Source organism: Melanostigma gelatinosum (genome assembly GCF_949748355.1).
Source record: "Melanostigma gelatinosum genome assembly, chromosome: 3".
In the NCBI taxonomy this organism is placed as follows: domain Eukaryota; kingdom Metazoa; phylum Chordata; class Actinopteri; order Perciformes; family Zoarcidae; genus Melanostigma; species Melanostigma gelatinosum.
In genome coordinates, this window is record NC_136636.1 from 22,144,184 (window position 1) to 22,160,689 (window position 16,506).

The 16,506-nt window shown below is 39.9% G+C and overlaps 1 protein-coding gene and 1 long non-coding RNA gene across 3 annotated transcripts in view; one reads left to right on the top strand and one right to left on the bottom strand.

Moving 5' to 3' along the window:
* LOC306775511 (synaptotagmin-2-like) overlaps positions 1 to 11,127 on the top strand; it is a 34,506-nt gene extending 23,379 nt beyond the window's left edge. For both annotated transcript variants that reach the window (XM_079265960.1, XM_079265961.1), the window contains exons 4-9: positions 2,238 to 2,363; positions 3,618 to 3,785; positions 4,834 to 5,001; positions 5,392 to 5,509; positions 6,485 to 6,618; positions 6,778 to 11,127. In XM_079265960.1, the coding sequence (XP_079122086.1) occupies positions 2,238 to 2,363; positions 3,618 to 3,785; positions 4,834 to 5,001; positions 5,392 to 5,509; positions 6,485 to 6,618; positions 6,778 to 6,993 (930 nt within the window). In that variant the 3' untranslated portion in view covers positions 6,994 to 11,127. The remainder of the gene's footprint in view (positions 1 to 2,237; positions 2,364 to 3,617; positions 3,786 to 4,833; positions 5,002 to 5,391; positions 5,510 to 6,484; positions 6,619 to 6,777) is intronic.
* A 1,445-nt stretch (positions 11,128 to 12,572) lies between these two features.
* Positions 12,573 to 13,989, bottom strand: LOC306797673. Its single transcript, XR_013773140.1, has 3 exons — positions 13,948 to 13,989; positions 13,789 to 13,839; positions 12,573 to 12,819 (listed from the first exon to the last, which is right to left on the bottom strand). It is a non-coding gene; the product is annotated as an uncharacterized lncRNA (long non-coding RNA).
* Positions 13,990 to 16,506: the final 2,517 nt, after the last annotated feature.

Consider the following 16,506-nt stretch of genomic DNA (forward strand, 5'->3'; position numbering starts at 1 on the left):
AGCTTTTGTAGCCCAAGCTGTAGAGGACACAAGGAGAGCTCGCTCCCCCTCCATTTATTTGATGTTGTTGTGGTCGTCAAATGTGTGGTGCACTCCATTGTGGCCCTGTGGTGAAAAATTACACACTTTGTCACAGGGTGGCAAAGAATAATGACCACCGTGGAGTGTAACATTTCTTCTGGCAAGTTGCAAAGTAGAAAAAGCTGCATTTATTTTTTTTTAATGAAAAATGATGGATAAAAGACACCTGCAGATATATTGGGAGATTTCCGAAGCAAAGCACAGTAAATCAGAGGATAAATGATAGAAAAGCCAGTGAATTATTTGAGAACTAATCAACATCACCGTAGATTGCTCTGAACTCCAGTGACAGTTAATTAAAGCAATCAATTACTTGTGTCCACGATGTGAATTTATCGTCCCCAGACGAAAACAAGAGTGTCATTTCTCACCATAATTGTGGTGGTGGTGTTGACTGCCTCTTTTCTTGTAGTGTGTTTGGTGTCTTGTGAGTTGAATCTCTTCCTCTCTCTGCTCTCTCCCCCCCCCCCCCCCCCCCTGCTTTGTGTCCGTCTCGTGTGTGCCTCGTGTTTCTTGACCGTGGTGGACTCCTGCTCTACGGTAGGTGGATATCTCACGTTGACGCTCTCTGGCCCCCGGGCGGACGGGGTTTCATGGACTGAAAGTAGCTTCCTTTGTAACTCTTTCTCATTTTTTAAAAATGTTTGTTATGACGGCTTGGGAATGTAACAATGGAAAGCTATGATCCGCTCCATAAACCCCAGAGAGGAGAGTCTAACCATCTAGACACTTTTAACACTCTTAGCCGTGCATGTGGTATAAAGAGCATGGTTGGTTGTTTGGGAGACATGTAAACGGTGATGATAAAGCTGCATGAAGAGACACATGAAGCTCTAGCGTAAGTTCAGACAGGAAGAGTATACTCTTGCATGCCTAAGCCCATAGCTTATTTACCATACATCTGCCATCACTCCTCATGCAGGCACACTCATTATTTCCTTCCTGTCAATGTTTGGGGCTGTCAATCATGATATCAGCTGTTTAGATCAGCTGGTCTCTCTAGCCAATAGCATAACGACACAAGGACATCGTTAGCCTATCGTCTTGCTGCTGTCTCTCTTAAATATGATTGTCTCTCTACCTTCAGTACGTTCAGGATGCTGTCACGCAACCCCCCCACCTCCCCATCTCCGCCAATCTTTGCAGATTCATCAGCTTCATCAAGTCATCATTGCATTAGCCTCATCAACCACCATCACCACCAGTGTCTGGACTCCACGGGGGGGTTTGTTGCCTCTCAGGGCAATCACAACTCGATCACAAATCTCCTCGTCGAGTTCAAGCGCCACATAATTTCTGTGTAACTCATTAACGCAGCATCTGCCAGAATAAACGTTAACTACGAATCATCCACTTGGCTCTCCTGGTTGAAATTACTCGCAAATCTGTCCTTATATCCTGTCATTATAATGCCAAAGGAGGAGGTAGGATGTGGAGACGATGGATGGCCTGAAAATAAAGACAAGGTCGCCTTGGCAATAAGGCTTTCATTTAACGATAATAGTAACACTGCAGCAATAGGACAATGCATTATTCAAACTTTAGTCCTGAAACATTTATTGCAATAGCGGTGAGCTGGTGGATTTTATGATGAAATATCAAAGTTGTGAATAAAGGGGTTATTTGAAAGCCAGCTCCTTGCACTGAATATTGTGTCTTATTTGCCTTTCATTATTTTAATATGCATTGCATTCGCTGTTGTGAGCTAGTTCCTGAGGTTTTTTTTTTTTTTTTTTAAGATTTTGTGAAATCAAAGCCCTTTGACAAACAAGAGAGCTATGCTAACATCTGATCTCATTGGAACACCTTTGCATCCTTCTTAGTGCAACGAGCATGCAAAGCCTCCACTGACTCTGGCTGTCACTGTACTGCATAAGCATGTTGAAGGAATTGATCCCAAAAAACACTGGGAGAACAACAATTAAAAAACATATTGTGGGTTTCTCACCTTGTAAGAAATGAATCCTGAGTTATTATCATCAGGTGCTGTGCAGGTAAGCAGTAACCAAAACATGTATCTCCCACGTCAATACTTCCTGGAGCTCCAGTGTCTGTGGCATGCCGGCTGTTGTAGGAAGCACTGTTAGTCTCATCTCGACCCCCTGACCTTTAACACCCTGCTTTGTCTTGTCACCTCCACACCACAGACACACCAGGACGACGAGGATGATGACGAGGGAGAGACCGGACTGACGGAGGAGGAGAAAGAGGAAGAGGAGAAGGAAGAAGAGAAGCTGGGGAAGCTGCAATATTCTATAGATTATGACTTTGAAAATGCAAAGGTCTGTGGTTGTCCCCTTGTGAATACATTACACATATTGGCACGCTTCATAAGAAATACAAGTCTTTTTAAAGCATCGTGAATAATCAGATAAGATTGAGACCGCTTATTTTTTCATATCCTACATGAAAGTTTCCAGTATTTAAAGAAGTAGTTTAACATTTAGGAAAATACACAGATCAGGATTCTTGCTGAGCGAAACAAAAATTGCCACCGCTATTAGTTCAGTTTATTAAGTTTATTTACATCAGGGTGCATGTACAAAAATACACAAATCCAAAAAAAAGAAGAAAAGAAGCGATGCTTTGTACCAGATTAAGCTACGAGCTAATTTCACAATACAACACCGAGCAAAACCCATCATGTCCACTACAATTGAGCCAGCGACCTATTAATGCCTGCAAGCTGAATACAAAGTTACAGCTAGCAGCTGGTTAGCTTAGCTTAGCATAAAGACTGGAAGCAGGAGGCAACAGTTAGCTGAGCTCTGTCCAACGGTAACAAAATCCATCCGTACCAGCACCTGTAAAGTTCAAGATATAATGTGTTAATGTCACAGATGTGAGAGTGACAATCTCCTTGTCTCAAAAAAGCTTTTTTCCCAAAATATCAAACTACTCCTTCAAAGTCTGATCCCTGAAAATTTCTAGACAGCTTTTTTTGTGAAACCAAAGCAGAGCAACCACGAAGATCGATCAAAAAAACGACATGTGTAATAAATACTTTTTCAATATTTTTAGCTTACGGAAAGGGAACGCATTTGTCAAAGATTCTGCAACTTTGTCATCATTACTGTAATGCTCTCTGCAGCATATGGTCGTACATGACATGAATATATGAGTCTTTGAGTGCTGAATCAAAGAAGACATTCCCTAGATTTAATCAAGATAAAACAGAGCAGGGACTAGAAAAATAGGTGTGCTTTATATGTGTCTGTTCCATTTCTCCCTGAGATGGTATTGTGTATAGCTCAAACATATCTTCACAGATCTTATGGGACAGAAAAATCACAAGGTGACAGTTGTGTGATATTGAAGAAAACCCCTCTGACATTCAAAAACGTCTCCAGACGAGCAAGAAGTTTGTGGAGAATGATTGCGAGGCTTAAGTTATCAGATGATTGTATTTAGCCAATATCTGCAGCAGTGACCCTGACACAAATGAAAAATCCCACAAACATTGGATTTTTTGGGACTGATAAAATTGTGTTTCCCGTCCCTTACATCCTGCCCACCCCTCCTCTACCTGCACACAGCTCACAGTTGGCATCCTTCAAGCTGCGGACCTCATATCCATGGACTCAGGCGGAACCTCCGATCCTTACGTCAAAGTCCAGCTTCTGCCTGAGAAGAAGAAGAAGTACGACACCAAGGTCCACAAGAAAACACTGAATCCTGTCTTTAATGAGACATTTGTATTCAAGGTACGTCTTGTCGGCAAATAAAATATGTCTGCCGTTTCAGAATTTGTTGCAGAGCAGGTGTGCATCTTGCTTTCCAGTTTGCACTGTCAATATAATACATCGATGTAGAAGAGCGAATCAGAGACAAATGTGTATGTCTGATAGGGAGGAAGTTTGTGTTTTTGTATTAAAGAAGCTGCACAAATACTCCTCCTGACCCTCCAGTGCCTTACAGTGTGTTCACACTGGTCTGTGCAACCTTCAGTACCTGCTGCTCTTTCCTGTCCTGGCTAATGAAGCCAGCAGAGACTTTACAAGTAGCTCGGGGTCTTGCTGGAAGCTCTGCCTGCCTGCAAATTTACAGCAGCAAAAAAAAACCATCTAAGAAATAATCTTATTTTGCAGAATGACTGACTTTTCTATCCCAGACACAGCTGAGGAGATGCTCATAGGCATATTTAGTGTTTTACTGGGAAGGTTTATTTCAGGGACTTCTTACTCTCTGAACCTGATTAGACGGTTTCTATCATTCAAAGGATGGTAGCACAGTTGTCTTCATCCTTTTTTGAGAAAGTTCAGTCAGCTGGAGCATCTTTTTGAATGTGTTTCTTAGGTAGTGAGATGATATCATGGAAATAAATAAATAATAATAAATGATAAATGAATAATTTCATGTTTTTTGAATAATTTGTCCGTAGATACAGGGCATCTTTTCTCTGATCATTCATATTCAATTTCCACTTTTTGTTTCATCAATTTCTTGGCAGCTTTTAAGAATTCACCCATTCACTGGTAGTAGCTGAAACACATCATGCACATGTATTAATAATGTAATTAAGTTTCTCCAATCAACATGGCATACCTTTTTAATTTGAACATTTCACTGACTTGAACTTAATTATTTTACTGTACCTTTCAACTACCTTTTTTTCAATTTTACCTTTTTCACTGACTCACTATTTGAGGATTTAAGTTGTTTTTAGAGTCACTAATGGAAATTTAAATCTCTAATGGAAAAAGCATGAGGTATTAAGGTATACAACAACAAAGCACTGTGTCTGTCAATCAGGTGCCCTACGAGGAGCTCGGTGGGAAGACTCTGTCTATGTCTGTTTATGACTACGACAGATTTTCCAAACATGACGTCATTGGAGAGGTGAAGATCCCCATGAACACCATCGACCTCGGAAGGCCAATCGAAGAGTGGAAGGATCTGGACAGCGCCGATCAAGAGGAGGTGCTGTTAACGTTCAACTTTAGAAATTTTGCCTTTAAAGAAGACTGTGATGATTAATTGATTCACAGCTGTTCTTATCGTAGGCCAATCATTTTCATCTTGTCTTGTTAACGTTACGCAACCTTGTATTTCTGATACTGAGATACGTGACGTTTTTCATGCAAATATTAACCCTTCGAAGCAAAAAACATCATCTCATTCATCTCAATGGATGGTTGAAAATCATGACGGTCCTAATTTCGAGCACAACTGTTTATCAATGTTACCACAAGGACAAAAATACCTTAATTCCATCTCCATCCATCATCATCTTCAAAAACAAGCAGTTCGTTGTTGGCGGCTGATGAGCTTGTGTCATTTCTGTCTCTTCGTCCTGTGCTGCCTGATCAGCCTGAGAAACTTGGAGACATCTGCATCTCCCTCCGTTACGTCCCGACCGCCGGGAAACTCACCGTCTGCATCCTGGAGGCAAAGAACCTGAAGAAGATGGACGCCTGTGGATTATCTGGTAGAGAAAAGCAGAAGATGTTGAATGATGTTTAAAAACACACGATATAGCAATGAACACATTTAAAGGATTTAAAGGATCACTGCACATATAAATCAGTTCTGATGTGCAAGAAAGCCTAAAACATCAAATATGGAGAAGAGAAGGCAATGCACACTTTCCATGCAAGAATTAAAGCTAGGGTAGGTAATCTGTAAAAACTAGCAAGAATACGCCAGTTTTTTAAATGATCCAGCCCAAAAACTCAGCTCAGTGTTGTCAACCCTTTTCCAATGTAAACCCACCTGTGTCATTATTACTCGGTAAGAGCAACTAAAGTAGTAAAAAGAGCCAGATAGTCCAAATTGGGCAGGTGGGAGGAGAGGTGTATGTGTCAAACCAACACAGGACTTTCGTCCAGGAGACTGCTGTTTGTTTCCTGTGCAAAACTAAAAGTAAACGTTGACAATTTGTTCAGTGAGTCGTTAGTGTCATTAGTCCATGACTCGTTTGTCACTGGGTAGCTAAGTCAGTCAAGCTAACGTCAACCACGCTGTTTTCCTATACCTAACTAAGTGGTTTTGTTGCCTATAAACTTCCTGTGAAGACCAAAGTTCATTTTGAAAAGACACTATGCATGTAACAAGCATATATTAACACGCTGCCCCCCACATGTAGAGGGGTACGTAGAGCATCATAGTTTAAAGCTCGGGGGCCAACGACCAATCGTTTGACAACTGTCATTGTGAGCGTAAACAACGAACATGGCATATGTTAGTACTAACAGCTGTTAAGCTAGCAGCTTGTGGAAGAAATGAGTACCAGCAGATAGACAAGCAGGCAGGCAAGTAGGGTTATTGGTGACAATCAGAGATACCAGGATATAAGGAGAGTTTTAACAAATATAGGGAATTAAATATTGCAGAAACAACACAAACTGCGACACTACAACAACTTGATTTTTTTTGCTGCTGATCATACTGATGCCCTTTGCAGATCCTTATGTGAAGATCCAGCTGCTGCAGGGGGGTAAGCGTCTGAAGAAAAAGAAGACTACAGTGAAGAAGAACACCCTAAACCCTTACTACAATGAATCCTTCAGCTTTGAAATCCCACTCGAACAGATGCAGGTACGGTGCAAGTCAAACCAAAATATTCTCATTTTGCAGTAAGTTAGATATATCTGTGAGTAAAGCAAAGTGTTGTTTCTCTACTTTGAAAGTCATTTACAAGCCTATTTGAATGACTTATTATAAGAAGTTACACATTCTCTCTTGTTCCCTTCGTAGAAAATCTTAGTGGCGGTCACAGTGTTTGATTACGACAAGATCGGTAAGAATGACGCCATTGGAAAGATCTTCGTGGGCAGTAAGGCGACTGGCCTCGGTCTGAAGCACTGGTCCGACATGCTGACCAACCCGCGCCGCCCCATTGCCCAGTGGCATCCACTGCAGCCAGAGGAGGATATAGATGGTCAGCTGGCATCCTTGAATGCAAAGAAGTAACGTGCTCCACCAGCCAGCAAATGCACTAACTCAGAAATCCAACCCCCACCCCGTACTTTGCATGAATCCCATGACTTAACGCGTGACTACTCGTCATGAAACCTGCTCAGCAAAAAAGAGACATCTTAGAATATCCGCTCATTCACGGTTAAGTCGAAACAAACTCTTTTCAAGCTTCACATTTCACACATTGGTGTTTGCTGGGAAGAATGGCGTTGAGTTATTGAGTGACTGGTTCATGAATGATCGACTGTCGGTCTTTCATTCATTCGAAGAAACTTAGAAACTGATTCTTAGGGTGCTGACACTGAACGAAAGTCTTGGTGAAGACAATGCCGGAAATAAAGCTTTAGTTTATAGGGCATGCTTTACTTACCTCCCCGCTGCTCTGCATACACCACGCCCAGTATTGTATCTTGCTAATAAGTGTGCTATAACTTGCAATAGAAAGTACTGTAGTATTGGGTTATTTCCTGCATAGAGTTTGTTTAAGTCCATTAATGCGAAAAATATTTAATTGAGAATGAATGAGGTCAAGGTCACTAAATGCAACAATCCATGTTGCAATGTATTTTCAAGATAAATCTGCATAAATGATTGTCTTCGTTTAATCAGCTCAGTAGAATACAGTGTGGCGTAGTTGATTTTAAGTTGCTTGTTTTGTGTTGCCACGAAGGCACATCTATGCATTTAGGTTCAACACACACGTCTGTGTCCTCACACGGATCCAATGTAGGACAGGAATACAAGGGTGCCTTTCCTGATACAGTACAATACATTAAGCTTCATTGTTTTTGTTTTGAAGAGAAACTTTTGAAAGTCATTCAAAAGTAGTCAGGGACACTGTGAATGTGCCATCTGGAATCTGTCTTGAGCTGTGTTGACCACTTGGATGTAAAACCTTACTTATCGGTGGACAAAGTAAGGACACGGGAAGGCTTATCGTGGCGTTTAAACCATGACTATGCTTCTTTTAGATTCTGCTCTTACTTTCTAAAAACTGTGCCATCGAACCCTTTTTTTCTTTTGATACCCACTTAACGGACTACGTGTCTTTCTTTGACGGAAGTTGTAGTTCAGCAAACATACTGCAGTACACTTCAATACTTTAAAAAGTTTCTGGTGAAACATACGGAGGATTTCTGTCAAAGAGAAAATGTTTTTATAGAGAACTGAATTTGAAATGTAAGATGTAGCTGCACTTTTTAAGAGAGCGAGGATTCAATTACAAAACGGCAGGTTTGTATGAATCTCAACAGGGCAAGTGTTCCATCAAAACATATAATTAACATATCTTGGACCATTTTGCTTGAACCAAATAGAGCTGCAGAATCTAGCATGTATCATGCCTCGCAGTATCTCATGTTGTTTAGATCGCTCACTCATCGGCCACAAGCTTTGTAAACCTGGAGCCAAAGTACTGCGACATCATGGTGTCACAACTTCATCACAGACATACTGTGGTAGACTGATGTGCAGGTACGGAGGCAAAAAAAAGGCCATTTGGATTTAAATCTTATGAGCAACTCAACACCGTATTGTAAAGGTTGAATATTACCGAATAATATTAATACCGCTGAATTAATAGCATTGAACATTTTAGTTGGAAAAATATATTTAGAAGCCCCGCCTTGAAATTTCAAAGACAATTTTGTTTTGTGTTCAATTCACAAAATGAATTCACAATAAACTACAATCAAGTTGCTTAATATCAATTGCCCATTTCTTATCTTAAAATTCAAGTCAAACTCATTCAGACGCCAAATTCTAAGATGAAAAATGATATCTTGAAAATTTGGATGAACAAGGATGTCATGATTGACAAAAAATCTAAATATTTTGGTCAGAAAAACCTAATAGTTTAAGGGAGCATTCGAAAATGAAGTGGTGAAAGTAGAAAAGCTAAGCATATCTTGTGTTAAAAAAGGTATTGTAACATCCACATTTATATTTCTAATACTGTTTGTGTCGATGAAACCTGGTTACCTTTTGTCCGAAATATAATCGACAAAAGAAACAATGAGTGTGCTTGAATTATTTTCTATGAGATTTTGTGAAAATTAAAATAAAAAAAAATCAAGTTTTCGAAACTGCGCAAATTATGTCAAAGAGGGAAATTCAAACCATATGAATTCGGAAAGAAGATTTTCAAAGTGAAATATTTAAATTCTCCAATCTCAGTGATATATAAATTTCAATGTTAAGCATCATTATTCATTACATTCTAGAATTAGGTGTTCAGTTGAGTATAAAAGTCAAATTATTACAGCCTTTCTTGCTTCTACAGGAGCTCATATATACTCACCAGAAGTAAAAAAAGATAACTCTGCAGGAGGGTGAACAGCAGCACACTGACTGGCCCATGCACAGTACTACGTCTCCCTAATGTTGACATTATGCAGCGCGCAAATTTGTTAATAGGCTACAGCATGTACTCACAAGATGATGTAAATAGTAGCATGTTTTAAAGAGGAACCATAATTATAACGTGTACGTGTGTTTGTGTTCTGTGTCACTTTTGATAATAAAACGAAGTAAAAAAAAAAGAAGAGTATGCACTGACTGCAAAGAGTATGTATTTTTGCTGAATGGGACTGAATGTATGTCTGAATATGTCTGAACCATGATAGGGTTCACAGGCTCCCTTTAACGCCCGGGATAGAAGCAGGGTTGCTTTGTGTATCCGCTTCGTTTGCCATAATACTGCATGATTGGTTTTCTGTCACTGTTTGTCCTCTGTATGTTACGATATGCTTGGGCTACAAGTTATGCAACGATTAGTCATTTCTGCTTGCACTTGATATACAGTATGTGTTGGTCACTGACCAGTGAACTGTATATATTTCAAAAAGAGGAGAATATTTGCCGGCTCCTTGATTTTCTATCTCAGTGTACCGTAAGTGTTTCCTTCATCTACTCCTGCCAGATGGGTGTCAAGTCTTTTAAAGTGTATTAAATGTAGACACATTGGACGACATTATTGACTTGTAGCCCCGTTTTCCATCCGTACTTCATTAAACTGTACCGTCACATCTTATTGCTATTCAAATAAACCTGCTATCCTGTCCAATTATACTTTTTACAAAATGAAACAAGTCAGTAATTAGCTTTTCAACTATATCATAGTTTTTTTTGTTATTAATATTGCTTTGCTGGATTAGTTCTGTGACATATTATTGCTGCATATTATCAATGCAGAGGAGCTCCAGTCATGTAATTAAGCAATCAATAATCTTTTCATTCCAAATGTCACTTCATGAGTGAACACACGGTTGGACTAATGGATTGCAATGGGATGAGCTGGTTTTGGTGTCGCTGTCGCATGCTCTGAGATATTGATGCTGTGTGCTACCATGGCATTTCTAATGTGGGGATGTGTTAACCCCCCGTGTGCTTTCCATTTGAGTCACTGTCATTTACTGGTAGATGAACCGTTATTTACAACACACAAGTGCATGAAGATGAACAATCACAATCTTCATGACGGTCCATCTATCAGAGTATAATGTAGCTGTCTCTCTATGTTTGAGGGGCTGAGAGGAATACATTCTCCATCCAATACGCAACATTGTTCTTTTCCACAATGTGTACAGGTCATCCTGTCCTGGGGTCATTTAATAAACTCACTCTCATTTACATGTATATAAGCTGCCATCAGATTCTGTCTCCTATTTTCGTGTATTTGCCATAGGACCAATAGAGCCCGTATTTGTTTATCGGTGTTCTGTTAATGGACTATATGAGTCACTTTTCTGCAATGCAGGCAACAAAATCCCCGTCTTCCTGGGTCTCACAGGCTAGCGGAGCACAGAGCAGACCCAAACAGCAGAACATCATTCGCAATGCAATACTGCCAACCTGCTGCTTCGATAACGGTTCTTCTTTGGTCCTCTTATGCGAACATAGCCATGATACAGAACACCCAAAGACCTGATCATCATCCGACCTACTCCACCAGGCATTCACTTCCCGAGCAACGGAGACAAGGGAAATGCTTGGACGTCTCTCTTGACTCTTGTTTTTGTCTTGTTGTAGAGGTGTGTCAATAGTTGTGCCTTTGTGTGATCTGCATGATTTATTTCCATACAAAATCCATGTTTTCCAGCAATACAAAAAGAAAAAAAGGGAACAAAAAGACCACAGAACTTGTACTCGTATGTCGCTCTATGTAGAACTGAATTACTCAAGGAAATCCAAAATATGGGATGTGGTCAGTACATATCTGTGTGTGTTGTGAAAATGTCATCATAGGAAATAAAGGCATTTTAAGTAGACTCGTCCTGTGTGGTGTGTAAATGGTTCAGAGGGTGCTTTTCCACTTTCGGTCAGTGGGTGGCATCATGTAGCATGAGAAGAATACTTTGAAGAGTGTTGAGGAGCACATTTTACATGAAAATGATGTCTCATGCTGGCAGGGGTCCCATCAATGTGAGATTATAAATGAGGCTGATTGAATGATTCTGAATGTAAATCAGAAGATGAATTATGAAAAGAGTGATGCTTCTAAAGCTTTCATTAAAATTAGTTTGAAGAGAATTCCCTTTACTTCATTGGGATGTTGTTGTACAGTTCTTTAGCCTCAAAGTTCCTGATTGACATTTGCGGTTGACGGTATCAGCTGTTCTGGAGCTTTGGCTCATATAACATGATCTTCATCAGAACTTCTCATTTGTTGAGTTTAAAGGTTCTCCATACGAGATTCAGATCAATAACAAAGCAGCACCCGACTATTTGCTGTGTAAAGATATAGTGGAGGAATGTAAAACACACAATATCCCTCTTGTGTGTTGTTTTACAAGCTTCTCTGTGCTTTGTTGACAAAGCCAGGCCGGCAGCGTGTACCTTTACATGCATGTCTCTCTGTCTGTCACTGGTTAGCTCATGGCTGCCGCTCCGCCCTCATACGGGGGTCACCGCTGATAATGCTGAAATCTCCAGAACAGCTACTTGTACACACATCCTTGTGGTGAGTGTGTTTTATGAATGTACATGACTTAATTCATATCTGTTACATGCAAGTCTGATTTTGCTGTCGTGCTGACAGCTATGAGGCAAGGCATTTAAAAAATATATTATTATGTAATATGTTATTGCAGGTAAAGGGGAAAAGCCTGTCATATGTGACATCATACTTCAAGGTAAAGCTCTTGAATCAGAAATGGCGCTCCCACGCTCCTGAGAAATGTAGCTCATCCATTATCCGCTGTCCCTGATTCCTCAGAGCCAATTTTCAAAGTCTGCATATGGAATGTAACATTTTATTTTTTTAAATTGCAGTTTCCATGGTAATACCTACTTGGAAATACCTGCAATATTTTGTCCATATATGTATGTATGCAGGGATCTTGAGATGATTACGCAGTTTTATAAAAGCTTGACTCCTGCAGTTTGTTCATGTATACGCACAGAAGAGAAAAACACACAAAGTGGTCGTGTTGGCATTTGCCTTTATGTAGAAATATGTTATGAATATACAATATGAACTTTAATTTAATATATTTTCCGTCAAGGAATGTGCTACTACTTTAGATACAGTACAGTAACATGAGGCTTTCACATCTGATGTAAAATGTGTCTTTATCCCTGCAAAATGTAAGTTGCTCAACAGACTAAAGTTTCCAACATTACAAGAAAACTATGACCATTCTGTCTGAGGATAGGATGCATGTAAGAAGAGTGAAGGTATAAGATGGCTTCTGGTATCTGTCCCTCGTCTTCTTATCTTTCCTGCTTCCTGTCTCACTTGGACAGCTTCGTGATGACCCGGATTAAAGCTCCCTTCTCGTCCTTCAGTCTCTGGTTTTCCATCTTCATGTCTGCTTTAACCTAAAGGAAGAGCACGAGACAATGGGCACAGATGTAACATCACATGTTGCTCATAACCCAGAGGGCTCATTTTGCTGGGTGGAACATGTCTTCGTGTAATGGTCAATATAAGAAATTAGAACATTAAACAAACAATTCCTGCATAGTATGCCTTTGAACAGACTCCAGGTCGACCTCACATGCTGCATGTGAATCGCCATGTGAAAGCTGTACAGCTCATTTTCGTGGATGGATTCTTACTATTAGTTTTGAATTCATATTTTGGTCGTATTTCCATATGCCATGCACAAAATCCTGGTTTTGATTGCCACAAGATTTCCAGCCTCCATTACAACAAGTATTCTAATGTTCAGCTGAATCTCACACGGGTCTTCTTCAGTCCAGAAAATAGCTTCACCAAAAAATGGTAATCGAGTCTGAATAAATCTGGCCAGTTTAGAACAACAGAACCGCGTATACACACAAACACAAAATCTTTCAACACTTGCATCCAGCGACACACAACACACAACTGGAACAGGCTTGCTCATTTAAATATACACAACAACAGTGCTTCTCTGTTGTGAATATCTATTTTCAGACCAGCGTCCCGTGTTTGTTTAGACCTATTGTTCACAGATAACAAGAGGTTTCTGTTTGCATCCTCTTGGGCAAACCACAGCAGACATCTGCGAGCGTTAAGACTACGGATGAATACTGATGGTTCGCTCGCTGCAGTGTCAAAACGCTCACACATTCCACAGCCAGCGGAGCATAATGGTGACAAATGATGAGACACAGCAGCTAAGTCCCGCAGACACTTTATACACTGTTTGGATTTGATTGTTCGTTGTTTTCCTCGTGTCAAATAGGCTTTACTCTCTCCTGTGTAATGCATTCTGCAATGTTGTTAACTGTTAATATTTTTAAACGAGACTGAATATGAAAGAAAACAAGTGTATTTTAATGTAAAAAACAAATCTGAATTACCTTCAACTGTTCTTCCATATCTGATATTCTCTTTTGTAGACTCCGACTTTCCTATAAAGACGAACAGTCAACAAAGTAATTAACACATTAAAACAACACAAACACTTTGGATAAAAACTGTAAATGTTTATGAGCATTTGTATAATCCTGACTTTGTACCTTTTTTTCTGTCTCAAGCATGTCGGAGCCACAATCTCCCGCTCTTCCCTTCTGCATAAACGAAAGGTTATCACGAAAAAGATTACAGTCCAAAGCCTTGAAGCTGTATTAATGTAGGCGCTACATTTTTCATAACAGTGAGCACAAGTGTCTCATGTCGGATATCCAATATAACCCCGGTTGCACACATAAACTCTAAAGCGGCTCACTGTTATTGTTCCCAAATTGCAGCGTCCTCGATATAGCCGCAATCTGTCATGTCACATTTCTCTCCCATTACAGCATTCCCTGATATTACCATGAGGATGTATGGGAGCATTTCTGTGTGCACTGACAAGAATAATCGGAATGATGGCTTGCAGAAACTTTCAGGTACTTTTTCAGGTGCCTCTGCAGCGACCATTTCCATCAGTTCTTTCACTCTCATGAATCTGGATCTGGCACATTAACTGCGTGTACCGTACCTGTGCTCTCTGCAGCTGGTCCTGAATCATGGCCAGTTCCTGTTTACTTGTTTCCAGCCTGGACTTCAGCCTTTGATTGGTGGCCAGTGCCTTTTCATACATCTACAAAATATGAACTTGTTAGCAAAAAGGGAGCGTTTGATTGACGAACCAAACATTGGCATCAACAGCTAAAGTGATGGTCTGTGTGGTAGTTTTAACAGTTAATATGCAACTAATGCTTTTTTTTTTTGTTGCTGTGCATGAGGTCGTCATTTTTATCTCAACATTGTCTTCTGTGTAATGTGGTAATGTGGCTGGTTGGCATACAGGTTTGTATAGAAATCCGTCATTTGCATCAGAAGTTCACATTTGTACGATTCACTGGTGACCCGTTGACTCTCTGTGGCGCCATCGTGAGGTCAAACTGTTTATTTTGTATAATAATTAGTTTTAAGACCAAAGGTTTGCAAAACTAACGTCATTGTCATCAGTCTCAGCTGATGGGGCGCATGGTAAATATGTGTCGACATGTTAGAATTATCATTGGGAGCATGCCCAAGTACAGCATCACAGAGCCGCCAGCATGGCTGTCGACTCTACTCGGTCACTTTCTTTATTCACTGATATGAACTTCCAGCAACAACAACTTCAGCAGTTTTTATAAGCTACAGATCAGAATCAGAGTTAGAATCAGACTTGGTTCATTGCCAAGTACGCTTGCACATACATCCAAGGAATTTGGCTTGGTGATTGGTGCATAACAATAAACATGGTGCAATAGTGACACAACACAGTAGATAGATACAATAGTAGAATAAACCAACAAACAAATTAAGAGAACGTTAAAATAAGTATGTTATTAAAGTGCATATTTAAAGTGTTGTAAATGTAGATGTCTGTGATTGTCCTGGGGATGTAAGTGTCCGAGTCAGTCATCCTTAGCTTCAGTGATGAGATTTGAGTTGAGATTTTGGATTTACAAAATCAATCCTTTAATCTATAAAATGGCAAAAGTCAGAAAAGCCAAAGATATTGAAATTACATCCCAAAAATTTGAACATATCAGGAATCTGCATAATCAAGGACATACATAGATTATCACTCACAAAACTTGATGCCAATTTATTTTCTGTGGACTAGCTGATTAAATGACAATGACAAGTCAATTCTGCTGTCCTGTTTATGAAACATTTTGTTGTGTACTTTTATTTATTGTACCAGATGTTCTCATTGGATGATTGACTAAAGCTCGGCCATCTTGTTGTGTATTTACAGGAGGTCTTTTTTAGCCTCTCTGTAAAGCACCACGATGACAGTCCTGTGCTGAAAACCACTGGTTGAGTTTAAAGTCTAAATTCTGGAAGTGAGTTCATTAATTGTCAAGCGTTGCCATTTGGTTCCTTTGTTGGTTCAACATGCAAAGTGCATCACCTGCCTTTTTATAGTCATTGTTTGCTGACTCCTCTTCTGCCCTTTTCCTTGCAGACTGTCTGTTCTCTCGTTGTAAGAAGTAGGACTCAGCGTGGTTTGTTGATGGGTCGTTGGAGACATCCGAGGATCCAGAAGAGCTCAGTCTGAAAACACAAGAGAGGTATTATTCTGGGTCTAGCTCAGTTGCTGTCACAGAGACATCCTGTTTTTTTTCTGTCCGTCTCGATTGAATGTCTTTTGTATATTAATGGTGTGAATTAGATTTGCTTACCTAGACAGTCTCTCGTGCTGAAAGAGAGGAGAAATGTTTTAAAACCGACTATCTGACCAAAAGGAAAAATGAAACAACTTTAATGTTATTTTTGTAAGAACATTCCTCATTATCTTACAAAAGGTTTAAGCTTATCCAACTTAAACGTCACATTAGCATAAACAAGTCATTCAACCCCATCGTGTCCTCTAGATGCTCATGACTGCACAAATGATGACATCACACATGCTTGACGTCATTATTTCTTTGACTGGCTCTTTGGTCGTGATTTCAGATTTATGAAGCAAATCCACAAACGAGGTTGTGCTTTGTACCACGTTGACCATTTCCTCTGCGTAATATTGTAAAGATGCAGCTGCAATGCTCACAGGCCATCGTTTATGACATGTACAGTGTCAGCAAGCGCATTCA